General features: G+C 37.3%; 5 protein-coding genes across 6 annotated transcripts in view; 4 read left to right on the top strand and 1 right to left on the bottom strand.

The window, feature by feature from the left end:
* Positions 1 to 27,732, top strand: part of LOC100259768 (choline/ethanolaminephosphotransferase 1) — a 104,344-nt gene that overhangs the window by 3,016 nt on the left and 73,596 nt on the right. The gene's annotated exons all lie outside the window — the stretch shown is intronic.
* Positions 283 to 2,907, top strand: LOC100853850 (uncharacterized). Its single transcript, XM_019220950.2, has 4 exons — positions 283 to 1,190; positions 1,281 to 1,411; positions 1,507 to 1,582; positions 1,666 to 2,907. The coding sequence occupies exons 1-4, from the start codon at positions 323 to 325 to the stop codon at positions 2,841 to 2,843; spliced, it is 2,253 nt and encodes a 750-aa protein (XP_019076495.2). The 5' UTR covers positions 283 to 322; the 3' UTR covers positions 2,844 to 2,907.
* LOC132253966 (uncharacterized) lies at positions 10,792 to 12,144 on the top strand. Its single transcript, XM_059737667.1, has 2 exons — positions 10,792 to 11,635; positions 11,914 to 12,144. The coding sequence occupies exons 1-2, from the start codon at positions 10,837 to 10,839 to the stop codon at positions 11,949 to 11,951; spliced, it is 837 nt and encodes a 278-aa protein (XP_059593650.1). The 5' UTR covers positions 10,792 to 10,836; the 3' UTR covers positions 11,952 to 12,144.
* LOC100244393 (F-box/FBD/LRR-repeat protein At1g13570) lies at positions 17,654 to 20,037 on the top strand. 2 transcript variants are annotated; one of them, XM_002270114.5, is made up of 4 exons: positions 17,654 to 17,816; positions 18,349 to 19,162; positions 19,331 to 19,489; positions 19,590 to 20,037. In XM_002270114.5, exons 2-4 carry the CDS (start codon positions 18,371 to 18,373, stop codon positions 19,881 to 19,883), a joined length of 1,245 nt encoding a protein of 414 aa, XP_002270150.2. In that variant the 5' UTR covers positions 17,654 to 17,816; positions 18,349 to 18,370; the 3' UTR covers positions 19,884 to 20,037. The 2 variants fall into 2 exon arrangements, with proteins under 2 accessions (XP_002270150.2, XP_010654296.1); XM_010655994.3 differs by lacking the exon at positions 19,331 to 19,489.
* On the bottom strand, positions 20,766 to 24,620 carry LOC100249555 (protein NSP-INTERACTING KINASE 1). Its single transcript, XM_002269866.5, has 11 exons — positions 24,131 to 24,620; positions 23,905 to 24,037; positions 23,665 to 23,736; positions 23,440 to 23,583; positions 23,267 to 23,338; positions 23,106 to 23,165; positions 22,892 to 22,992; positions 22,557 to 22,706; positions 22,093 to 22,434; positions 21,569 to 21,948; positions 20,766 to 21,477 (listed from the first exon to the last, which is right to left on the bottom strand). Exons 1-11 carry the CDS (start codon positions 24,231 to 24,233, stop codon positions 21,157 to 21,159), a joined length of 1,878 nt encoding a protein of 625 aa, XP_002269902.1. The 5' UTR covers positions 24,234 to 24,620; the 3' UTR covers positions 20,766 to 21,156.

Raw genomic sequence — 27,732 nt, 5'->3', positions numbered from 1 at the left:
CCCCTTCGCTTTACAAGTCTTCTGCAGCAAAACAAAAAAATATCAAAGATATATTCAAGGGTGGTGCAATTAAAGAAACGATGGGACGCTTAATCAGCAAATTCTTCATTTATGAGAGTGTCGCACCCGCAAAAGCAAAGTCTCATCACTTCAAGAATATGATTATTGGTGCACAACAAGCAGGTAATTACTAATTTATCAAATGTTATATTGTGTTATACTTTTAGTAAGTATAGTATTTTGTGACATGTTTTACATATGAAGTGTAGGAATGGGAATCGAACCTCCATCTCCATATGAAATAAAGAACAAATACTTGGAAATGGAGTACAAAGAAATGGAAGCTTATGTGAACCAACAAAGGGAAAAATGGAAGACATATGGGTGCACAATAATGTCAGATGGATGGACAGGGCCCACGAAATTAAGTATTATTAATTTCATGGTTTATTCTAAAGGGACCACGGTGTTCCTTAAGTCAGTCGATGCATCGAACTATATCAAAGACCACAAGTATATATATGAGCTTTTGAAGACTATTATCAAAGAAGTCGGTAAGGAAAATGTGGTCCAAATTGTCACAGATAATGGGTCGGCATTCATGAAAGCAGGGAAACAATTGATGAAGAAGTATAACTTATATTGGACTCCGTGTGCGGCACACTGCATCGACTTAATCTTTGAAGACATCGGTAAAAGACCCAATGTTATCGAGGTGATAAACAATGCTCGCAAGATAACTAACTTCATTTACAATCATGGTTGGTTACTAGCACAAATGAGAAAGTATTGTGGTGGAGACATTGTTCGACCAGGAGCTACAAGGTTTGCTACCAATTATATTGCTCTTGACAGTCTTCTAAAAAAAAGGGCTGATTTGAAAAAATTGTTTATGAGTGATGAATGGGCACAACACAAACTCAGTCGAACAAAACTTGGACGAGAATTGGAGCAATTATTGTTTGACCATACGTATTGGGACAGATTGACAAATATAGTTTCATTATATGAGCCATTATACGTGGTGCTTCGACTTGTGGATTCTGAAGTTGTTCCCACAATGCCATTTGTGTACGAGCTTATGCAAGTGATGAAAGAGAACCTTATTCGTCAAGGAGCTGGAGATTGGATGTTCAAAATAATACAAGATCGTTGGCAGAAAACACTAAAACATCCACTTCATGCAGCAGGTACTTAAATACTATATATCTTTATAAGTTTTTACTTTGTATTTAAGTTTCTTTAAAAAAAAATACTAACTCTACTAAATTTTATTCTAGCATACTTCTTGAATCCAAGATTTCAATATAGGCGTGGAGTTGGTAGTGATCCGGAACTACTTCAAGCTGTCCATGATGTTTTTGCAAAATTAGATCCAACTACTGAATCGCTTGGTCAATTTGGAAATGAGGTGAATAAAAAATTGTTATTTTTGTCAATAAAACAATAATTTCATTCATCAATTTATTTGAACGTTTACTAACAAATTAAATGTTGAATACATAGCTTGTACTTTTTCGAGATGCAAAAAGAGGATTCGGTGATCGAGCGGCAATTGCATCAAGGTCAACCATGGTGCCTGGTGAGTCTTTATAGGAAAAAATTGATTATTATTATTGTAAGTTCGCCACATAAGTATTTATATGATTATCAAATTCGTTGCAGCTGAATGGTGGTTTATGTATGGGAATCAAACACCTACATTGAGAAAGTTAGCCATCAAAGTTCTCTCACAAACTGCGTCATCTTCTGCATGTGAGAGAAATTGGAGCACGTTTGCTCTCATCCACACAAAGCAACGAAATCGTTTGGCTTACTCTCGATTGGAGCAATTAGTGTTTTGTTACTATAATATGAGGCTAAAGTTACGCGATATGGAGGCAGAAAATGATCGAGTTGCTGAAAAAGATTACCTTGATCTCCTTGACATTTCAGCCGAGGTGGGTGAAGAAGAAGATAATCAGTTGTTCCAGTGGGTTAGGCCTATACACTTGGATGACGAAGTTGGAAATCCTGATCCACGAATTGCCGCTCATGCTCGAGAATTTGGAGTTAATGTTGAACGTGTGTTGTCCGAAGAAGTTCACTCTGAAAGTTTTAGCAAAGATACTGATGATTCTCTTCATGCGACATATTCCCAGCAAGAGATTGACTCCACAAGTGCTGGCCATAGTAGTAGACCTAGTGCTGCAGGTACTTCTGCTTCTGGTTACGATGGTTCAAGAGGTGGAACTGATGATGGAGGTGATAATGGGGGAGGAGATATTGATGAACGTCGACATAGTCAATATCCAATCAACCAATTTACTTGTGAAAATGATTTCACACACTGCACACAGGATGAAGACCATGGCTCTAGAAGAGCTGGTCCAGGCATAGGAGCTATTGGGAGGCCTTATAGAGGAAGAGAACGAATGATGGAACCATATAACGAGGAGTTACTTTCAGGGAGTTTTGAATCTATGAGTATAGGGACTCAATTTAGTGACTCCTCGAATGAGGCTAACGTCTACCCTCCTCATGTGATGAGTTATGGTCAACCTTCAAGTTCAACAGATGAAGAGTATGGTATGTCACATTATTCCCCTTCCAGACAAATGCCATACCAAATTCCATATCAGATGGAAGAAGGATTTGGCGTTAACACATGGGTGAACTTTGAGTATCCTATCCATGTAGAAGCAGTAGGCAGGACTCAAGAGATATATGCATGGCATGTTAGAATTTATAACCAATATTATCGAGGCTCATTGACTTGGTACCAATATTGTCTCCAACAGCAAGCCGGGGTTCCTTCATCTATCAATCCCATTGAACCACATCGAAACTCATTTTGGTACTAAAGGGACATTGCAATGTAATGTGTACAAATTATTGTTATTTAATGAAATGAAGTATTTGATGTGACTTTATAATGAGAACAATTACGAAATTAACATTTCTTATAGATCGACATGATATAATTACATCTAATATCGCAAATTATATCATATATATATCAAATTTTTCAATAAAACAATTTTAAAATGTCTATTATACTTCTAATTATATTATTATGAGGTTTTTCTTACATTTCCATGAGTTTTTAACAATTTTAAGCCTACCAATAATATCCACCGATATATCTCCGATATATCCAAAAATATCTCCGATATATCCGATATATCTGTAAAATCGAATTACCGATATATCCGTGATTACCGATATTTTCATCCTTGCCGGCGATGATGAACCTAAATCAAGCTGAGCTTAACAATGGAGGTTGTGGAACACCCTCTTTTACTTAATCTTTTGAAAAGAGAGACTTTTAGCAATTTTGGTAACTTTTCTTAAAATAAATTCTCTATCATGAAAATTTTCAAATCCGTTATTTACTTCTTAAACTAGGACTCGTGTGCTAAAATAATTGATCTCCTATCCTTTATCCTTAGACTATCCATATACAAAAGGTTTCCTCATTCTCTTAGAGGGGGAGAACTTTGAGGACCAATGATAGGTGTAGTTCTTCTTCTCTTAGGAGGAGAGAGCTTAAAGAACCATCTATCCAACCAAGTGGATAATCCAAAAAGGAATAACGATGAAGAAAAATAACATTGGAAAAAACTTCTCATGAAAATTTATTTTACTTGAGAAAAACCAAAAAGTGATGGAACCTTAACCCATAAAAGGATATATATAGGTTCCCTTAGTGGACTTAAGTGACTTGAACCCACCAAGGTTGGGTCACTTAATCTAAGCCCAAAATAGGTCATATTTAATTAATTAACTATACAAGATCATCTAATTAATCAATTAGCCCAATCTAGAGAACTTGTTCACTATCCCCCTTGCAATCTTGTGTAATTACCAAAATGCCCTTACATAGAAGAGTGAATGTAGAGTCAATTCAACCCTCATAAACTATGCCATCATGATATATGAGCTCAAAGTAGGGACCAATGGGACTCATAAGAGTACTAACTCTATTAAAATTTGATTCTAAAGTTGATTCAACATTACAGTAAAGAGAATCAACAACACTTTAATACTCTATATAAATAACAACGAGATGAAGTTTGGGTTTGTGACCTACTATCCACTACATGCAGACTCTCCATAAATTGGTACCTATAATCTAACAAGGTAGTACTATCACCTATCAAGATTACTTCTTTAATAATTGAGTTACAAATCTCACTTATTATGTTATCAATTGACATACTTTAACTCCAAAGAGCATATGTCAAATTTTCATTAAAGGAAATGTTATGACCATAGTTTTCTAGATCACATGTCCTTTGGATCACCTAATGAGACACATTGTCTCAATCCTATGAGATATCATGATGTCTCCATCGAGAATACCTATTATTGCCAATTTCCATCAATAGTGACCCAATTCATAGAGAATATATGACTACCCTAAGGTCTCACCTATAAGTCGCAGTCTCATGTTGACTTTGGCATAGACTCACTCAAGATTAAGAGTTTATGCAGTATAGTACCTTGGTGAATCATGACAATCAATAGTCTTACGTCATGATTCACTGTAGGTCTTATCTAGTGTGCATCACATACACTAGTGCACTTACTATGGAAAAACCTTCACGATAACCAAGATAATTCATCTATCCAATTTGGAGGTAGTGTACTATAATCTCAAATGGATTACCCAAATCCATGAACTAATTATGGACAATTCATCACTTTACAAAGGAACAAATGATTTGGATCTTTTGTGCGACTCTTAATGTACCCAAGTCAAGTACAATTCAAGTAAAGTGGGGCATGTACACTTAAATGACCAATTAATGCAAATGAAATAATAAAGGAAAAACATGAAACATAAATGAATCTCTATCTATTACATTGTATCATGTACAATTCAAGTAAAGTGGGACATGTACACTCAAATGACCAATTAATGCAAATGAAATATTAAAGGGAAACTATGAAACATAAATGAATTTCGATCTATTACATCATGTCATGTTTTGTAAGGCTCAATCCCAACAACAACACTAAAAATTAAAAATAATGTAGCTTAACAATAAATGTTAGATTAATAAAATATTGTGTTAAATTATTATAAATCCCTTGAATATAAAGTTAAAATCACTCATAGTTAATTAAATTGAAAGAAGTGTCACTTTGCATACACTTCCTAATTAAAAAAAAAAAAATCTATATAAATAACAAAACATCCTATATTAAAAGTATAAATTTATTTTATGTATTTTTAAAAAAAAATTATCTTGACTTTTAAATATAATTTTTAAAATCATTACCTTTTTAATATAAGTTAACAAGTGTTCTAGTATCTTAAATCTTTAAACAAAAAATTGGGAGTTAATCCAAATCCCTTTTAAAAATATCCATCAAATTAATGTTTTCATATTATATTATATATATAATATGAAATATTTGGTTGAAATTGATGAAATAATTCTCAAATTGTGAATCTAACCTTTTCCATATTTTTTTCTTAAAAACTAACCTACTTTTTTCTTAAAAACTAACCTATTTTATATATATAAATGTCATTTACCATTTCAAATATTCACTAGTATGTTTTAAAAGAGAGGGTTATTTTTACAAAAAAATAAAAATAAAAATAATGAGAGTATTTTTGTCCAAATAAGATAAAAAAAAAAGTAGGAGGTTAAATTTTAAAAATTGAATTTTTAAAAACCATTTTAATCAAAATCTGTTGGAAAAAGGGGATGAATGAAATTAAGTAAATCCATTGAATTAAGTAAATTCATTCATTTTTCCAGAATTCTAAGAGTCTCAAGAAGCCAAATTCATTTTGGCTTTCTGAACCTGTCTGTGTTCTTCCCTCCTTGAAGTCTATAAATAGTGGTAGACTTTCTTTCAAAAAAAGAACAAAAAAACTTTGGAGTATTGTCAGAGTGTTGAAGAGTTCCTTCCTTCCGTGTCCGTGATAGAGTTGAACAATTTCCAGTTCGCCGGAGTGGCTGCAGAGTGTTGTTGCTGCCATTCGAAGATCGTTTTATCCTGGGAAACAGACGCCTTGCGATTCTCAAAGCACCTGTGGAGAAGGCGAATCTGTTTTAAGGAGATTGTGTTTCCACAAGACTCGGTCTAATCTTCTTCCTTAATTCTCTGTTTTTTTTTTCCAGTTTTTCTTTTATTTTCTTATGAACTAACCAGTGTGTGCAGAGTGGTTGTCTAACATTCTTAAAACAGATTTTTTCAAAGGAAAACCAGTGGTTGGTGAAAAGGAAACAAGTTATCAGGAAGAAGAAGAAGGAAAAAAAAACCAGTGGAAAAAAAAAAATAAAAATAAAAAATAAAAAAATAAGTTTGTTGAAATTGGGTTTATCTGAAGAAAATTTTTTTTCAAATTTGTGTTTTTTTTGTTAGAAGGAAAAAAAAAAAAAAAAACAACCATTTGTTACAAAAAGAAGTTTCGAACTCTTAACCTGAGCCATTTTTCTCATGCTCAACTCAGTAAGACACCATTGGACTGTGACTCATGTTTTTTTATTATGGGAAAAATACCTTCTTATAATGTTTGTACCAAGTCTTTTGAAAATTTGGAAATTATGATACAAAGAAGTTCTGTCTAAGGTAATTGGAATTTAAGCGGGACCATTTGTGACCCCTCCAATTTCCTGGGAACTGAATATTTTGTCTAAGGAAGCTAGTCCTGGTCTGGGTCATTATACCCCACTAGTCTTTCCTGAGAATACTCTGTAAAGTGATTTTCAGTTTTTTTTTTTTAAGTTTTTTTTTTTTTTTTTTGGAAAAAAAAAAAAAATTGACACATTTTCTTGGATGTTTCAAAAAAATGACAACTGAATCCGATAACGTTGTTGTAACTGAATTAGCCCCAGTGGCAACCCCTACTGTGGCCCAAGTGCCAGCGATGCCTACTGCTGTACCAATCTCTGTCTCACCAGGAGAAAAACCAGAGAAGTTCAGTGGACTAAATTTTAAAAGGTGGCAACAAAAGATGTTATTCTATTTGACCACGTTGAATCTTGCAAGATTCTTAACTGAGGATGTTCCTAAGCTCAAAGAAGACGAGCACGATATCCAAGTCATCAGTGCTATAGATGCTTGGAAACATTCTGACTTCTTGTGTAGAAATTATGTCATGAATGGTTTAGCTGATTCATTGTATGTTTATTCTGACGAGAAAACAGCTAAGGAGCTATGGGAATCTCTAGATCGAAAATATAAAACTGAGGATGCCGGGGCTAAGAAATTTGTTGTGGGTTGCTTCCTCGACTATAAGATGGTAGATTCCAAGACTGTGGTAAGTCAAGTCCAAGAACTTCAAGTAATCTTGCATGAGATACATGCTGAGGGAATGATGTTGAGTGAAACATTCCAAGTAGCAGCTATTATTGAGAAACTACCCCCTGCTTGGAAAGATTTTAAGAATTACCTCAAGCACAAAAGAAAGGAAATGAGCATCGAGGATCTAATTATTAGACTTCGCATTGAAGAAGATAATAGAAGATCTGAAAAGAAAGGGGCGCACACTCTAAATGAGGCCAAGGCTAACTTTGTGGAACATGGTCAAAGTTCCAAGGCAAAGACGAACAACAACAAAGGGAAAGGATCTAAGTTGGGACCTAAAGGAGGGATCTCAAAGAAGCCGAAATTTCAAGGGAAATGCTTCAATTGTGGTAAGCAAGGTCACAAGTCTGTTGATTGTAGACTGCCCAAAAAGAATAAACCTAAGGAAGCTAATGTGATTGACGACATCACTAAAAATGTTTCTGACATTGACCTCACAGCAGTAGTCTCTGAGGTGAACTTGGTGGGTTCTAACCCAAAGGAATGGTGGATTGATACTGGTGCTACTCGCCATGTATGCTCTAATAAGAAAATGTTCTCCACTTTTGAACCAATTGAGAATGGGGAAAAAGTGTTCATGGGGAACTCTGTCACCTCTGAGATCAAGGGTCAAGGTAAAGTAATCTTGAAGATGACTTCTGGGAAAGAGTTGACTCTGACCAATGTTTTATATGTACCGGAAATTCGCAAGAACTTGGTGTCTGGTTCATTGCTGAATAATCATGGATTTCGGTTGGTCTTTGAGTCAAACAAATTTGTTTTGTCCAAGAGTGGAATGTATGTTGGGAAAGGGTATATGAGTGATGGAATGTGGAAACTCAATGTAATGACTATTATTAAGTCAAATATGAATAAAGCTAGTACTTCTACTTACATGCTTGAGTCTTCTGATTTATGGCATGGTAGATTAGGACATGTTAATTATGATACATTACGTAGATTAATTAACTTAAATCATATACCAACATTCCAAATTAATTCCAACCATAAATGTGAAACTTGTGTTGAGGCAAAACTAACAAGGTCATCTTTTCAAAGTGTTGAAAGAAACACTGAACCCCTTGATTTGATCCATAGTGATATCTGTGATTTGAAATTTGTACAAACAAGAGGTGGTAATAAATATTTTATTACTTTTGTTGACGATAGCACCAAATACTGTTATGTGTATTTACTAAAAAGCAAGGATGAAGCTATAGAGAAATTTGTTTTCTATAAAAATGAAGTTGAGAATCAACTCAACAAGAAAATTAAGGTACTAAGAAGTGATCGAGGTGGTGAGTATGAATCGCCATTTGTTGACATTTGTGCTCAACATGGGATTATACACGAAACAATAGCACCTTATTCGCCTCAATCCAATGGAGTGGCTGAGCGAAAGAATCGTACCTTAAAGGAAATGATGAATGCAATGTTAATAAGTTCTAGTTTGCCACAAAACATGTGGGGAGAAGCCATTTTAACTGCTAATTACCTTTTGAATAAGGTACCCAAAAAGAAAGCAGAAAAGACTCCATATGAGTTATGGAAAGGAAGAAAGCCATCCTACACATACTTACGAATGTGGGGATGTCTTGCTAAAGTGGCAGTTCCTCCACCTAAAAAGGTGAAAATAGGACCTAAGACTATTGATTGCATTTTCATTGGCTATGCACATAATAGTAATGCTTATCGGTTTCTTGTTTATGAATCAAATATCCCAGATATTCATAAGAACACGATAATGGAATCAAGGAATGCATCATTCTTTGAAGATGTATTTCCATGTAAATCCAAAGAAGAGCCAAGTTCATAAAAAAGAATGCTTGAGAGTCAGGATCAAAATGAAGAAGTTGAGGTAGAATCTAGACGTAGCAAAAGGGTAAGGACAGAAAAGTCTTTTGGTCCAGATTTTCTAACTTTTATGCTTGAAGGCGAATCTCAAACTTTTAAAGAGGCAGTGAACTCTACAAAAGGTCTTATGTGGAAAGAGGTCATTAAGAGTGAAATTGATTCCATATTGCAAAACCATACTTGGGAACTAGTGGATCTTCCACCAGGTTGTAAACCTTTAAGTTCCAAGTGGATTTTCAAGAGAAAGATGAAAGTAGATGGATCAATTGACAAGTATAAAGCAAGACTTGTAATCAAAGGCTACAGACAAACTGAAGGCCTAGATTATTTTGACACATATTCTCCTGTGACGAGAATAAATTCCGTAAGGATGGTACTTGCAATTGCTGCATTGAGAAATCTTGAAATACATCAAATGGATGTAAAAACAGCCTTTCTAAATGGAGATTTAGATGAAGAAATCTATATGGAGCAACCTGAGGGTTTTTCAGCTCCAGGACAAGAAAAGAAAGTTTGTAAACTGGTGAAATCTTTGTATGGCTTAAAACAAGCACCGAAACAATGTCATGAAAAATTTGACAATGTTATGCTGTCACATGGCTTCAAAATCAATGAATGTGACAAGTGTGTTTATGTTAAGGATACAGAACATGGATATGTCATTGTATGTTTGTATGTAGATGACATGCTTATTGTTGGTAGTCATGATAAGATGATCACATCTACAAAGAACATGTTGAATTCAAGGTTTGATATGAAAGACATGGGACTTGCTGATGTTATATTGGGAATAAAAATCAAAAGAACATCAGATGAACTCATATTAAGTCAGTCACATTATGTAGACAAAATTCTTGGAAAGTTTGATAAAGATAATTCTGGAGTTGCTAGTGTCAAAGGACAGCTTTTGTTAAAGGACAGCTTTGCTGTCCACACTAGGACAGTTTTGCTGGTCAAAGGACAGCTATCAAAGGACAGCTTTGCTGTCACACTTCCTTCCTTATTTTAGCCCACAGTTGCTGTCCACACTTCCTTACTTAATTTAGCCCACCCTTCTTTCCTTATTTTAGCCCACAATTGTTTCCTTATTTCTTCATTTATTATTTTGTACAGTTAGCATATATTATTTGACATATTATAGTTTACATGTATAGGGCTAGAATCATGCTGGAATTTATTTGCTTTTATTTGCTTTCCATATAAAGCATCCTTGTAAAGTCTATATATAATATACAAAACTCAAGGCCAAGGTATTCGGTCATTCACACAATATTTTGACATGGTATCAGAGCAAGGTTGCTAATTTTTCTTCCCTCAAATTCTTTTCTGTCTTTTCGGTTTCGGAGGTGCTTCTCGTGTCTTTCGGTCAAGTCTGTGTTGATCCGTGCTGCACCCAACCACAACCATTTTTCTCAGTATTTCTGTGGCTGTCGTGGGTCAGTTTTCTTCTGGGATTTTTTTGGTCCATCATTTTGTCTCGAGTTCTATTTATTTTCTATGGATTCCGCACCGCTGTGTGTTAAGTTTATAGGCACAAATTATTCTACCTGGGCATTTCAGTTTGAACTTTTTCTCAAGGGAAAAGGCCTTTGGGGTCATATTGATGGCACGGATGTTGAAAAACCATCCACTTTTGACAAATCTTAGGATGTTGGGACTTCTCATTCATGGGCTGTGATTGATGCACGCATCATGTCTTGGCTTCTTGGTTCAGTGGAGCCTCATATTGTCACCCACTTGCGGCCTCATCGCTCCGCTCAATCTATGTGGGCTTATTTGAAGAAAGTTTATCATCAGGATAACGATGCTCGTCGCTTTCAATTAGAACATGCGATTGCCATGTTTCAACATGGTAGTCTTTCCATCCAGGACTACTACTCGGCATTTCTGACTTTTTGGCATGAATATGCTGATTTGGTTACAGCGGATGTTCATATTGCCGCTCTCTCAACTATTCAGACTATTCACGCGACTACCCGGCGTGATCAGTTTCTTATGAAACTACGTCCGGAATATGAATCTGTTCGCTCCTCTTTACTGAATAGATCTCCTGTTCCCTCTCTTGATATTTGTTTTGGTGAGTTACTTCGCAAAGAGCAACGCCTTAGTACTCAAGCTATTTTGGAGCAATCTCATGGCAGTTCCGGGACGACAACTGTAGCTTATGCTGCCCAAGGACGCGGACCACCTATGCATTCTAAAAACTTGCAGTGTTTTTGCTGCAAGGAATATGGGCATATTGCTGCCACTTGCCCTAAGAAGTTTTGTTCTTATTGCAAGAAGAAAGGTCACATTATCAAAGAATGTCGTATTCGCCCCCAGAATCGTCAGGCCCAAGCATTTCAGACTTCGATTATTGTCCCTCCTGTAGCAACACACGACTCTCCTTCAGCTGCGTGCTCTGTTCCTGCACCTCCTGCACCAGATTACTGCACCCCAGAAATGGTGCAACGGATATTAATTTTAGCATTATCAGCAATGGGGTTTCAAGGTAACAATTCTACTAAACTTTGGTACGTGGACTCGGGGGCCTCTAATCACATGACTAATAATCCCACCGCTTTGTGTCATGTTCGGCCTTACGCTGGTCAATCTTCCATTCAGACTGCCAATGGCAGCTCTTTGCCCATAGCTGCTATCGGCGATGCCTCTTCTAAGTTCACTGATGTGTTTCTTGCCCCTGAGCTTTCCACGAATCTTATTTCTGTTGGCCAATTAGTTGATAACAATTGTGTTGTTAATTTTTCTGGTAATGGTTGTGTTGTGCAGGACCAGGTAACGGGGAAGCCGATCGCGAAGGGACCTAAAGTGGGGCGCTTGTTTCCACTATTTTTACCTGTTCCAGATTTTTCTCCACGTTCTTCTATTAAGTCTTTTGCTTGTAATAATGTTTCAGATCTTAGTATGGTGTGGCATCGTCGTTTAGGCCATCCCAATACTCAGATCTTATCTCATGTATTGAACTCTGATTTACCTGGTAATAAGGATCGTTATTCTTTATCTCTTGAGTGTGATTCTTGCAAACTTGGTAAAAGTAAAACTCTTCCCTTCCCTTTGCATGCAAGTAGAGCATCTCACTACTTTGATCTTATCCATAGTGATGTTTGGGGACCTTCCCCGGTTAGTTCACATGAGAAATTTAAATATTATGTGACTTTCATTGATGATCATAGCAGATTTACTTGGGTCTACTTTCTTCGCTCTAAATCTGAGGTCTTTCGTACTTTCACTGAGTTTTTAGCGTATGTTGACAATCAATTTTCTACTTCTATTAAGACATTACGCACAGATTCTGGTGGTGAGTATTTGTCTACTGAGTTTCAAGCATTCTTGGCTTCTAAGGGTATTATTCATCAACGTTCATGTCCCTCTACTCCTCAACAAAATGGAGTTGCCGAACGCAAAAATCGTCATCTTTTAGATGTGGTACGTACTCTCTTGTTAGAATCTTCTGTTCCATCCATGTTTTGGGTAGAGGCTCTAAAAACTGCTACTCACTTGATTAATCGTTTACCTTCTCAAGTCCTACATATGGAGTCTCCCTATTTCCGCTTATTTGCTAAGCAACCTAGTTATGATCACCTTCGTATTTTTGGTTGTGTATGCTTTGTTCATTTACCTCCCCATGAGCGACATAAATTATCTGCTCAATCTGTTCGATGTGCTTTCTTGGGATATAATATGTGTCAAAAGGGATTTGTTTGCTATGATCCTACATTACATCGTACACGTATTTCTAGGAATGTTATTTTCTTTGAAAATCAACATTTCTTTCCTGTATCCTCTTCTACTGTGTCATCCTCTTCTACTGTGGTCCTTCCCTCCTTTGAGCAACAGTTCTCAGATCTTCATCCAGTCAGTTCTCGCTTTCAACCAGGTATTGTGTATACGAGACGCTCCCGCCCACAGTCTCTTTCGGTGGCTCACCCGATATCTGATCCTACCACGCTCCAGATGCAATCAGTTGCAGCACCTTCAGTACGTCACTCTTCTCGAGTGTCTGTACCTCCAAATAGGTATGGATTTCCCTCTTCCAGTTCTGGCAATTCTATTTCAGCCCTTACTGCTGCATTGTCCAAATTTGATATTCCCACATGCTACTCACATGCTGCTAAGCATGATTGTTGGCGACAAGCTATGCAGGAAGAAATTGCCGCTCTAAAAGCCAATCACACTTGGGACATTGAGCCCTGTCCTCCCACTATTGTTCCTCTGGGTTGCAAATGGGTTTACTCAGTCAAGGTCCGATCTGATGGAAGTTTGGATCGTTACAAAGCTCGGCTTGTTGCACTTGGGAATAATCAGGAATATGGTGTCAATTATGAAGAGACCTTTGCTCCTGTGGCTAAAATGACTATTGTTCGTACGATTCTAGCTCTTGCTGCTTCCAGTGATTGGCCATTACATCAGATGGATGTAAAAAATGCTTTTCTTCATGGGGATCTTAAAGAGTGTATTTATATGAAGCCACCCCCGGGATTGTTTCCCTCTCCAACTTCACATGTGTGTAAGCTTCGTCGCTCTCTTTATGGTCTCAAACAGGCTCCGAGGGCCTGGTTTGAGAAATTCCGCACCACTTTATTGCAATTTTCATTCAGGCAGAGCAAGTATGACACTTCCTTGTTTCTTCGAAAATCAGACATGGGTATTGTTGTTCTTTTGGTTTATGTTGATGATATTGTGATCACTGGTTCCGATTCTGCTTTACTTGGTCAGCTCAAAACTCATCTCTCCGAGTCCTTTCATATGAAAGATCTTGGACCTCTCACATATTTTCTTGGTCTTGAGGTGCATCATAGTCCCTCTGGTATTTCCCTCAATCAACATAAGTATGCGAGTGACTTGGTGGCTATAGCTGGTCTACAAGGGGCTACTTTTGTTGATACTCCCATGGAATTAAATGTCAAGCTTCGCAAAGAGGAGGGCGACTTACTTGCTGATCCCAGTTTATACAGGAAGTTGGTGGGTAGCCTTGTTTATCTCACCATTACTAGACCGGACATTTCTTTTGCTGTACAGCAAGTCAGCCAGTTCCTTCAGACTCCTCGTCATCTTCATTTGGCTACTGTTCGTAGGATCATACGCTATGTTCAAGGCACTTCTACTCGTGGCTTGTTCTTCCCTGCAGGAAATTCTACTCGCCTTGCTGCTTATAGTGATGCTGATTGGGCAGGTTGTGCGGATACCCGTCGCTCCATCACTGGTTGGTGTGTGTTCTTAGGAGATGCATTGATATCTTGGAAAAGTAAGAAGCAAGACAGAGTCTCTAAGTCATCTACGGAATCTGAGTACCGGGCGATGTCTCTTGCTTGTTCTGAAATCATTTGGCTTCGAGGTATGCTTGTGGAGTTAGATTTTTCTGAGACCGATCCTACACCTCTCCATGCCGATAATACAAGCGCTATTCAGATCACGGCCAATCCTGTTTATCATGAGCGCACAAAGCATATTGAAGTGGACTGTCACTCTATCTGTGAAGCCTTTGAAGCTCGTGTTATCACTCTTCCACATATTTCCACCGACTTACAAATTGCTGATATCTTCACCAAGGCTCTCCCTCGTCATCGACATTGCTTGCTAAGTAGCAAATTGATGCTTGTTGATCAACCTGCATCAATTTGAGGGGGGCTGTCAAAGGACAGCTTTTGTTAAAGGACAGCTTTGCTGTCCACACTAGGACAGCTTTGCTGGTCAAAGGACAGCTTTGCTGTCACACTTCCTTCTTTATTTTAGCCCACACTTGCTGTCCACACTTCCTTCCTTAATTTAGCCCACCCTTCTTTCCTTATTTTAGCCCACAATTGTTTCTTTATTTCTTCATTTATTATTTTGTACAGTTAGCATATATTATTTGACAGATTATAGTTTACATGTATAGGGCTAGAATCATGCTGGAATTTATTTGCTTTTATTTGCTTTCCATGTAAAGCATCCTTGTAAAGTCTATATATAATATACAAAACTCAAGGTCAAGGTATTCGGTCATTCACACAATATTTTGACAGCTAGAACACCGGTGGATGTAACTCTACATTTGTCCAAGAATAAAGGTGAGAGTGTTTCTCAAGTAGAATACTCTAGAGTAATAGGCAGTCTAATGTACTTAATGAGTTGTACAAGACCAGACATAGCCTATGCGGTTAGTAAATTGAGTAGATATACGAGTAATCCCGGAGCCAAGCATTGGCAAGGAATTATAAGAGTACTAAAGTACTTACGATTTACTCGTGATTATGGGGCTGCACTATACGAGATATCCTGCTGTACTTGAAGGATATAGTGATGCGAATTGGATATCTAATGTTAAAGACTCAAAATCCCATAGTGGTTATGTGTTTACACTAGAAGGTGCAGCAGTGTCGTGGAAATCCTCAAAACAAACGGTTATTGCCAGATCCACAATGGAATATGAATTTATAGCACTAGATAAATGTGGGGAAGAGGCTGAATGGTTACGCCACTTCCTAGAGGATATTCCAAGGTGGTCAAAGCCTGTGCCTCCAATTTGCATACATTGTGATAGTCAATCTGCAATTGGTAGAGCACAGAGTAATATGTATAATGGTAAGTCTAGACACATTCGTCGTAGACACAATACCATTAGACAACTACTCTCAACTGGGGTTATCTCTGTGGACTATGTGAAATCCAAAGATAACATTGCGGATCCACTAATCAAAGGGTTAAATAGAGAGTTAGTTGAAAAGTCATCAAGGGGAATGGGACTAAAGCCCATAAAAGAATAAGTCAATACAGTGGATACCCAACCTAGTTGACTGGAGATCCCGAGATCTAGGTTCAAAAGGGACAACTAAACTGTAAAGACTTTGTTAAATCACTGTGGGGATCTTCCCTAGTCCATTCCTATGATAAAATAGTGATGCCCGTAAGAGGAAAGGGTAAGCTATGCTTTTAATGATCCTTATGCTTCGGAAATCCGAACAGAGTAATGCAGGTTACTCGTGATTAAGAGATCACCTATGTAAGAGTGAAGTGGGGCCGCTTCTAAGGGAATTGAATAGGGCACAATTCTTATTAAACTCTTACAGAACCAGGCGTATGTTCATGGCCAAAATGAACATAAAAGTGAGAACTGAAATTTGTTAGGAAGATTCCTGTGTGAGATATGTCATCATCTACATAAATGGCAGAACAGTTCAAGGACATCGTGTCTACTGTTTAGCTAGTAGAGTAAACATATTTCTACAAGGGAATGTTCAAAGGGTAACACCTACCTCTCCTATGCAGGTTTCAACCGTTGTACTCTATCAAAAAGTTCATCGTGTCTTAATTTCTTTCATGTGGGGAATTGTTGGAAAAAGGGGATGAATGAAATTAAGTAAATCCATTGAATTAAGTAAATTCATTCATTTTTCCAGAATTCTAAGAGTCTCAAGAAGCCAAATTCATTTTGGCTTTCTGAACCTGTCTGTGTTCTTCCCTCCTTGAAGTCTATAAATAGTGGTAGATTTTCTTTCAAAAAAAGAACAGAAAAACTTTGGAGTATTGTCAGAGTGTTGAAGAGTTCCTTCCTTCCGTGTCCGTGATAGAGTTGAACAATTTCCAGTTCGCCGGAGTGGCTGCAGAGTGTTGTTGCTGCCATTCGAAGATCGTTTTATCCTGGGAGACAGATGCCTTGCGATTCTCAAAGCACCTGTGGAGAAGGCGAATCTGTTTTAAGGAGATTGTGTTTCCACAAGACTCGGTCTAATCTTCTTCCTTAATTCTCTGTTTTTTTTTTCTAGTTTTTCTTTTATTTTCTTATGAACTAACCAGTGTGTGCAGAGTGGTTGTCTAACAAAATCTTGGTCAATTTTAATCATAAAACTAAAATCATTGAAAATAAAATCATAGAAAAAAAAAATCAATACTGATGTGACATTGATTTATAAGATTACTTTTGTGACCAACTTAGAAAACAGGACAAAATATTCGATTTTTAGAAATTTCCATTGGCGTTAGAATGAAAAATTCCAATAATTTTGTTTAATTCTAAACATAATTATTAATGGTACTATACCAATTCCGTTATAAATTAGCAATAAATTATAATTGTTCCTAATTTTCCTAGGAAAACTTATATATAAGAATTTTGAAAATAATTATAAAATTACAATACTTTTCTCCCCCTTCCTCCCCCTCTGATGGAGTAAAAATCCGTAACATACAAAATAATTATAAAATTATGACACTTTTCAATTTTAAATAGAATTTGCTTTTAAAAAAATGAGTTGAGTGTTTTTAATTTTAAGGCAAATTCACCTTTTAAAAAGACGAATTGAGTGTAAAAGTGAAATAATTTTTTTGAAAGACAGTTTAACGTAAAAAGAAAAAAAAAAGTGAACTCGTCTTTTGAAAAGACGAATTGAGTAAAAAAAGTGCATTCGTCTTTTAAAAAGATGAGTTTAGTATAAAATAAAAGAAATAATAAAAAAATATTGTATTTTTGTATTTATTTTTTAAATAAACATATTTTAACATTTTATTTTATTTTTGTTGGAAGGAGCATTTTTTTTTTAAAAAAAAAAAAAGTCATAGAAAATTGGGTCCGAAATTTCATCAAATTATTAAAATTCTTATATATCAGTTTTCATTAAACGTAGGAAACAGAGTCACGATCAAAGGAGGAAGAGAAACAAGAGTAGAAATTACATGCGTTGGTCTTCAATCTGGTACTGAATCTTCCCCATTTGATTTCCTCTCTTTTACTCTATTTGTTTTTAGGTTACAAATTTGGGTTTTTGTATCATGTACGTCTGTGTGAAACGTTTGATCAATCCTCTCTCGCACTCTTGATTTCAAATGGGTTTCATGTTGAATTTTGGATTTAGATGCAATTGGGAAATTTTTAATAAAATCGTTGTTTTTGTTTCGAAAATTCAGGAGAACAAAAAGAAATGTTTCTTTCCTTTTAATTATACTGATTTGATTTCTAATGAATGAAAGACTGAACAAAGTAGTGATATTAGGGTCGACGGATTTTTGGGTCTTCATTTCCTGGGTGGTCCCAAATAATAAGAAAATTGAGCAGTGTAGAGTTTTGAGTTTGTTTTCAATCCTTGCTTTTGTTGCATTTTCTCAGTAACCAAACAGAATATGGAGAGAAAGATTGTAGTTTTACTTTTTCATTTGGCGATAGGTGATGGCATTTTACTTTCTTGCATTGTATAATGGGTGATGGATGGTTTTTTCATTGCTTTGTAGGCCTTTCTGCTGAAAATTTCGAATGGATGATGCTCCAAAACTAGATTTGATAAGTAATCTGCCTTTAAGCATTATAGAGAGCATCCTTGTCCGGTTGCCTATAAGGGAAGCCGTGAGAACAAGTATATTGTCAAGTAAATGGAGGTACAGATGGTCAGGAATTACAGATCTCGTATTCGAAGATGACCTATTTCTTCTCAATGACAAGCTCAAAAAGTTTATCACTCAGGTTCTCCTTCTTCATGCTGGACCAATTCACAAGTTTCAGATTACTACTTCCAACTTACGAATCTGTCCTGATATTGACCAATGGATTCTTTTCCTTTCAAGAAATGATGTTAAAGAAATCCTTCTTGAATTAGGAGAGTGCGAGTGGTTTACTGTTCCTTCTTGTCTGTTCTCTTGTCAAAAATTGACTCGCTTGGAGTTGGTTCGATGTGAATTACACCCACCCCCGACTTTTAAAGGATTCTTGCATTTGAAGATTCTCAATCTTCATCAAGTTTCAATTACCTGTGAAGCTATTCAAAGTCTTGTTTCTAGTTGCCCTCTCCTAGAGTGTTTGTCATTGTCGTATTTCGATAGTTTAGCTCTCAATATTTCTGCTCCAAATCTCAAATACTTGTTCCTAGAAGGCGAATTTAAAGAAATCTGTCTTGAAAATACTCCGGGTTTGGTTTCTGTAACTGTGGCTATGTATATGTCTGATGACGTTGTTGAACACTTTGAGCAAAGTTCGAGTTGCAATTTTATCAAATTTTTTGGCGGTGCACCTCATCTTGAACGGCTCATTGGGCACATATACTTTACAAAGGTAACACTACGTTATATTTCTGTTTTGTTTATTAAATCGAGATATTAGGAGTCATATACTGGTCCCTTTGTTTTAAGATTTTGATCTTAGATTTATAAACTGAAAGGCTTCTGTTTATGTGTATGCACAATCTTAATTCACAAACTTCTTTGTCCTTCTCTGTCTTAGTTTTTGAGTATAGGTAATGAACTAGGAAGACATCCAATTACATACCACCATCTAAAGAATATTGAACTGTATCAAGTAAGTTTTGAAGACATAAAGGAGATACTGGTCATTCTTCGCTTGATAATATACTCTCCTAATTTAGAAGAACTTCAAATCTCGGTGAGTTTGATGAATGATTAGTTATTGATTTGTATACCTTTCAGCTTCATCTCATGTTAATGCTAGATTTGTGCAAATTTAACCCCTTTGGTTTTTGCAGGGTTCCTCAAACACATCAGTGTCACCAGAAGTACTCGATTTGGATTTTTGGGAGAATGAATGCCCTTTAGATTGTGCATTCAAATGCCTTCAAACTGTGAAGATGACAGACATTTCTGGTCTGCCACATGAGATGAGATTTATCAAATTTTTACTTGAAAACTCACCAATCCTTGAGATAATGAGCATTACACCCTCTGTATATGCCATAGAAGGAAGGATGCATATGGTAACAGAGCTGCTGGAGTTCCGACGAGTTTCTCCCCAAGCAAAAATCAAATTTGTTCTAGATTGAGCAGACACTATCTCATGTAATATCTTTCCTTTTTCCATTTGCCTCTCTAGCATTTTTTTGTGTTGGCAGGAGAGTTTGGGCTGCATGCAGCTAGTCTGTGTGAAGTTGTTCTGAATTGAAAGCATTAAATGAACTAACAGAGTTTTTTTTTTTTGTATGAACAAAGATTTCTAGGCTTTTTTTCGTCTCTCAGGAAATTAGTAGACTAGACCATTTGTTTCACCTTTCAATTTCTTTGCAAAAAATGTTAGCTGCCCTCAAATCTGTCAGGCTAAGATCTACAAATGCTCGTATTTCATAGATTGGTTTGATTTCCTGCTCTGTTCCCTTCTGTTGCTATTCTTTAAGGGTAAAGACAAACAGCTCCAGGGAATATTGGCATGGTGCACATTATAATTGGGTACAATTGTCTTGTTAGAAAGTAATTATGCCCTTTGATCAATACCCATGTGCAAGACATGAATTTGGATCAACATGAACTCTTGTTGATGGAATCATCAAAGCCTCATCCCTCGGAACTCAGCTGAGAAATGAGAAATGTGCATTAGGGCTTTAACAGATTTGAGTTTGTAGATCAAGTTGATCTTTATTTTTAGGAGGTTCTTGGTCGAACCGTATCTGAGCAGCTTAAGCTTTTGGGCAAATTGCCCAAAATTGGTGACTTTACAATTTGTATGTATGAGATTTCCAGCTGTTGCAATACTTTGAATTCGGGGAAAAAGGGTAATGGAACAAGACTCTTGCAAAAATCACCTCTTTCTTCTTCAATGTATACAACAGTATGTTAAAAGAGAGAAAAAGTTGGAAAAGCTTTTGCTATGCCTTTTTTTAATACAAAACAAATAAAATAAAAATAAAAGGGAATGACAAATCTTAAGAAAAGAAGAGAAAATGAAGAGCCCCCATGGTAATGATTATCGATGAATCTCTTTGAAATTCTTGTACATGCAATAAAAATGAAGATGACAAACAGAAAACTCATTCCAAGAAGATTATTGATCACAAAGCTCAACACTCTAGTTGGACAATCCCCAGAAAGCTTCTTCACTCAACAGGAGAAACAAAAGGAAAAGGACATGTAGCACTCAACTAAACGTCAGTTTCTCTCAAATCATGTTCTGTACAGTCAGAAATTAACACAAAGTCTGTAGAGCTCCATTATGATGCTACTATACAACAAACTCATTTCAACATAGATTCTTGCTTTCTGAATCTATGATGGCTTTCTTCTTTTCATACTCCGGAACCGTTGTCTCCTTTACTGAGAATTATATCACCTGGGTCCAGAGAGCTCCATTGCTTGCACCAGCAATGAAGAGTCATCAGTAAGATCAGAGTATCTTTCTGAAGAGGAGAACTCATTGGCTTTGCACCTGGTTGCTTCCGCCCTTTGAGTCGCTTCCCATTTCTCTGCGAGCCCATCTCCTTCAAGCATTCGAACCACTTCAGACATTTTAGGTCTGTGACTCGGAAGGTATTGGGTGCACAAGAGAGCTACTTGAACCATTTCCTCCAGCTCTATTCTGTCATAGTTGGCCTTCAGATCCTTGTCCACTAGCATATCCAGCTTCTTTTCCTGGTGAATTTTCTTTACCTGCAGTGATAAGATAAGCCACATGTATTAATTAACCTTGAGGTTGAATGAGGTATAACAAACTGCAATAAAAAATGTCCGTTCTGCTCACCCAGTCCAGCATAGCTCCTTTCTGGTTTGCTGCTTTCCCAAATTCTAGAGCTCTTTGGCCGGTAATTAATTCAAGTAGAAGGATTCCAAATCCAAAAACATCTGTTTTTTCCGAGGACTGGCCTGTTGAGAGATACTCTGGAGCTATATGCCCCACAGTACCCCTAACAGCTGTTGTGACATGGGAATCCCGGTGATCCAAAAGCTTTGCCAGACCAAAATCTCCTACTACGGCCTCACAGTAGTCATCCAGCAAGATATTTGCAGCCTTCACATCCCTGTGAATTATCTTGGGGTCACACTGCTCGTGCAGGTACAATAAACCCCTTGCGGCCCCCAAGGCAATTCTTTTCCTTGTACTCCAGTCCAATGCTGGCTTGGCTGCAAGACAGGCTAGCTGTGAATGATAGTATCTAGGGAAATTTTAGTCAATGAAAGATACGTGGGATGGTATAATTCAAATTTTAAGATGATGCTGACATGAATGCTTATGTATAGTTTTCAAACTAGTGGTGGCTGTTTTACCCTTAAGACGATAAGCAACGCTGCCGTTTGACATGTAGGGGTAAACCAAGAGCCGCTCTGTCGTCGTCATACAAAACCCATAAAGTCTGAGGAGATTCCTATGCACTGCAAGGCTTATCATCTCCACTTCAGTTTGAAATTGGATCACCCCTCCAATGGCATTTCCATCTTTTAGCCTTTTCACGGCTACAACAGTACCATCTTGGAGATATCCTTTGTAGACATTCCCGAAACCACCCTTTCCAAGTATGTTCTTGCTGCTGAAATTGTTGGTGGCAATTTGAAGTTCTTTGAATGGAAACCTCCTCAAGTTTCCAAGGCAAACTTCTTCACGATATTGTTCTGAAAGTTCAAAAGTAATGTTGTCTTCATAAGAAGGCTAAAACTAGTTTGTTTTTTGTCTACTTTTTCATAGTGCTAATGCTACTGCTTTATTGTTCTGATTTGTTGCATGATTCACTAACCGTTAACATCAAAGAATATTTGCTGGTTGTGCCTCTGCCTCCACCAGAGAAGAAACCCGAATCCGAGAATCAGTAGGCAGATGCATCCTAGGCTTGACCCAAATGCTAAGGCAACCTTGTGACTTTTAGGTCTTGCAGAAGGTTGAGAGCCTTGAGAAGCACAGAGATTCACAGATCAGGCTAAATCCAAAGATTGGTAGAGCTATTACATAACAATTTGTGAAGAGACTGAAATAGAATTCAATTGTAATAATTATAAACCTCTAAAGAGGGACTTTGAACCAGAGATTGAAAAAAGCAACATAGAGCAGAGAAGTTGAGGGGTTGTTATTTACTTTGAGAATTGTTCATGCTAATAGAGACGGGCAGCGGTGTTGGTCTCCCAAAGCAGTCTTTCTCAGTCCCGGTTGGACATATTAGAGGGTTTCCAACAATGCTGTGTTAACAAATGAAAAAGACAACGGATTTAAGGGATTCATTATACCAAGCATCAGCCTAGAAGAAGGGACGAAACTGGGAAGAGAAAGGAACAGGTTTGGAGGGACTCACTTGAATGTTCTGGCAGCAAACCCTGGTACAGGACCGCTCAAATTATTGTAGGACATGTCCCTGGAACACAAAAGGAACTTCATTAAGATGCAGATTTCATTTGAAAAATGAAAGAAAGAAAATTGTTATGATTTCTGAAGGAAAAGTTGAAAGAGATTTACAGAAACGCGAGGTGAGTCATATTAGCCAAGGATGAAGGAATTGCTCCGGAGAGACTGTTGTTGTTTAGCCTCCTGATCCCAATTCAAGAGTCCATAATCAGACACAGACCAAAAACAAAGTAATTCCAAATTTCAGAGAACAACTCGAAACTTTTTCCATTTTGTAAACTTACAGGTACTGGAGGCTTTTGAGATGAGATAGGGAAGTGGGGATCTCTCCATTGAAAAAATTATTAGAAAGATCAAGCAGGTGAAGCTTTGATAGCTTTCCAAGCTCTGAGGGAATTGGTCCTGATATGCTGTTATCCTGTAGGAGTCTGCAAAACACCTTACATTAACAATTATCCACAGAACTTCCAACTTCTAGCCCCTCATTATTAGAGCTCAGGGGCACTTACACTGTCTGGAGATTTGTTAGGTTTCCGATGCTTGGGGAAAGAGTACCGGATAAGTTCTGACTTGGGGTTCCTCTGCATGATAAAGAACATTTCAACTGTTTCAAAACCTTTTCAGTATTTCATTTTCATGGTGGATTTTTCAGTTTTCCTTTGATTCCATAGCAGACTATTTCCAGTTCAGATATCCTTGTTTTCCATGGCTAGGACTAAAGAATGGCTAGTTTCTGCAGTATAACTTACAGGCTAATGACTAGTTTATCATCAGAACAAGTGATCATATTCCAGCTACATGGATCAACGGCATCTTTATCCCAATTTTCAAGCACGCTGCGAGGATCTATCAGCGAATTTTTAATACTCATCAAAGCTTGCACTGAAAAAATCAGAAGAAACAAAATAATAGATGTCAAAACTCCATGCTCTACTTTGCTGATGATGAAAAAGAGAAGAAAAAAATTCTAGTTACCTTCAAAGTTGACGCCTTTGGGAGAGAGCAAAGAACTTGCGGAATTCCATAAGCAGAGAAAAGCCACAAAGCACAGAACAGCTTCCCTTCTCAGTGTTTCCATTGAATTCTAAGGGTACCCAGATGAGAAAAGGAGCTTCTTGTTATAAAGGAAGCTACTGGGTAGCCGGTAGAAGTGGTTGAGTTGAAGGATTCAACCAAAACCAACCTTGAAATGGGTTTCTTTTGTTTTATGTGTATGTAAGCTTTACATCAGTAACCAACCAGAAAAACTCCTCATGCTTCCCACACTGCAATTGCACTCAGAAGCAAGAGAGGTTTGGTAGGGAGAGAGAAGCAACATGCCTGTTAATGGCTCAGCAAAAGTAAAGGAAAGAATATATAAAGAGCTAGGCCAAATCAGCTCAATCTTGATAAACTTAAAAAAAAGATGATGGAAAAGAGAAAATTCCTTCAATCATGCATTCTTTTGGAAGAGGGTGTTTTGAGAATTTTCAGTTCTATTCCAAGTATTTAAAAAGGAAAAATGAAAGAGCAAGTGCTCTGTTAACTGTGAAGCATTCTAACGGTTATGATTAAGACCTCTAATCAAAATTTTTCTTTGTGGGTGGGTCAGACAATTTGGCAGTAATGCACTGAGAGAGAATAAATTCTTGGGAAATTGGCTTTGGTTTGCTAAGCTTCTACTGTGGCCTCTGGGAATCCAACATTCCCTGGGTTTGTCCATTCATTAGAGTCCCAAATTTCCATTTTGTTGTGGAAATTAACTAAGTAAAAAAAAAGGGCTACAATCTCGAGGAATTGCACTCGAGATTGGTGATGTAATCGCCCCCCGTGAGATCATTGTTGGGTGAATTATTTATCCCATTTTTCCCCTTTAATTATTTGAGTTGGGTTTGCTTTATTTGATTCTAAGACACTACACTCTCACACTGTCAGTAGGGGGTCAAGAGGCAGTGCAGCAATATAGAAATCAAAAGCAGGCAACTTTAAAAAGCAAAAGCTGTGGGACACTCTGCCTCTCAACATATCCAGTAAGTTTCTAAAGAAATGGAAGCGGGTATATAATGACTGTCTTCATTGAATGGCATCTGATCAACCACACATGATTCAGGTCTGGGGTCCTTCTAATATTAGCATACTTGGTTGAATAGCATTTTTATCTCGTTCCCCTGCACGTGTACTGTGGAATGTATGATGCCGTTGACCTTAGCGATGTGCAGACGCTTATATCCTTTTCATTGTCATCAATGAAGATTTGAGTGGATTAACGGCTAGCCATAATGGCCAGCATTTAGCAGAAATATGAAGTGTTTTAAAAGAATTTTCTAAGTATTTTTAGGGACTGTGCTACTGCTCTAAGTGCCTCGATTGGTTTTGATGCAAACCAATTAGTTAGAGTAAAGTTTTGAGGCAAACCAGTCCCCCCCACCACCCCCTGAAGAACTTAAACTTTGATGGGCGTAGAGCATGGAAATTACTTTCAAATGTGGAGTTTGTCAGTGCCAGAACAAATCTGCCCTTCCAAGCAAACAGCACCAAAGCCTGAGAGTTGAGAAAAAGCTTAGGGATAGGTTGTTAGGACCATGAAAGAACCTTTCAACAAGCATGAAAATGTTTTCCAACCACAAAGAAGCAAAAGGTATATGTATATGTCAGAAGAAAATGGAGTATTAATGGCATTTTGTTTTTTCTATTGGTTTTCTTTTCCTTTTATTTTGTTTAAAAAAGGGGAAAAAGAAAAGGAAAATGCACTTGGAGTAGTTGGGTATAATTGTCCCTCCCCTACACATCCCCATTCCCATTTGGTGGATTCTTGGAACTTTTGCAGATATGGGGTCTCCTTTCCTGTCATCTCAGTCCTTCCTTTAGCTCCATTTCATTCCCTTTCTCCTTTTTCTCTTTAACCCTTCTCCCTCCTTGATTAACAAAAGTGTCTCTCTCCTGCTCTGCCTACAAAAGGGAGTCAAACAAGTGGGGTTGGAGAACTTGACCATAATCTTAATGAAGATATGCACTAGGGAGGGTACTCAAATGAGTAGGAAATAATTGTTCTTTTTACCCACTTGTGTGTGTTTGAATGGGGGAGGAGAAGGAAGAGGAGGTGGAGGAGCAGGAGCTAACAAGCCACCTCTTCTCTTTAAACACTGGTACCAAACCCACATGATATTTGCCTCTCTGCCTCTGTCCTATGAGAGAAAGAGTACACTATAAAGCATCCAAACTTGTTGACACCCCAAACCCTACCTCTGTCCCCTCCATTTCCTAGTCACAGTCCCACTCACCTCTGAATTTTTTTTTCCCAACCCACCTAAGGCTTCGCACTTGGGTTCACAGACTCACTCATGATCTCAACCTCTTATCTCATTCCAAATATATGATTCTCTCTTAGGCCCCACTTCATCTTATGCCGTTAACATCAATAGTAATTACACATTCTCACGTTACTCTTCTATAGTTGTGATTAGACCAATTGAAGGCCTCTAGAACCAAAGCTCAGATACTATTTGAAACAACTACTATACTTCCTGGTATAGTTTTTATGTCATTTGAAAATTAAGATGGAATAAATTCCCTTTTAAAGCATAGGACTCCCCCTACATAAAAGCCATACTTTTTCTTTCCTTTTGTAGTGCATACATGACCTTTGCCTTCTCCAAATGCCAAATACCAAATACCCAGCATCCTCTCATCTATTCTCCAACACCCAACCCCAACCCCATATGCATGCTTTTTCCTATGCATGCATCAACATTTTTCTCACTCAAATTCCCTCTACACAAATCAGAAAAAAGAAAAGGAAAAAAATAATTCAGGGTATAGACAAGGTTATTGAATAGGCCCCCCCCACAGGAGTACAGATATAATTTAAAGGTGGGTGTTTTTGTGGAGGATGATGAATGATGTTGAGGGCTTGAAGAGACCCCTTAAAGCCTCTCTCCTGCACCACTGTTCGACATGTTTCTCTACCCATTTGTCCATTTGCTTCATCAACCATCAGCTCATCAGCCCATCAGCCCATCAATTAAGAAAAAAAATCTGCCCTTGTGGCTTCAGAATCTCTGCCTTCTCCAAAATGAATGAAGGTTAGCCACTCTTTAAAGCTGTCATGTCGATATAAACCAACATGTACACTTCGAATTCTCTTTTATCAATACGGTGATATGGACAGGTTCAAAAGCTTTAGCCAAAAGTGGGAGCATCACTTGGAAAATAAAGCAACAAACAAGCTAAGAAACAACAAAGATTTGCCACTAAATCTACTGTTGGATTCAAAGCTAGACCAGTGTTGTAGCAGAATGACAAAAGTAATATGGCTGGCATCCATGCATAATAAGGTATTCAAAGATACTGACCTTGTCACACATTCCAATGGGGCCATCCACAACATTAATAATAATATTTACTCCCTTGACAAGATTAATAAACTAATCTTTCTTTCATTTGTCCCTCCACTGCTCCATAAATCCATGTCTCTGATTTGTAAGAACAACATAGAGGTGAAATTTCCACTGGTGGAGAATCTGATCTCAAGCATTATTATCTTATCATATATAGACAACACCACCTCTTCTTTTCTTAATTTCTAATGCATCAGTTAC

Source organism: Vitis vinifera, chromosome 1 (assembly GCF_030704535.1).
Source record: "Vitis vinifera cultivar Pinot Noir 40024 chromosome 1, ASM3070453v1".
Taxonomy (NCBI): Eukaryota; Viridiplantae; Streptophyta; class Magnoliopsida; order Vitales; family Vitaceae; genus Vitis; species Vitis vinifera.
Note: the sequence above shows the minus strand (reverse complement) of the source record. Positions and strands in the feature narration are given on the sequence as shown.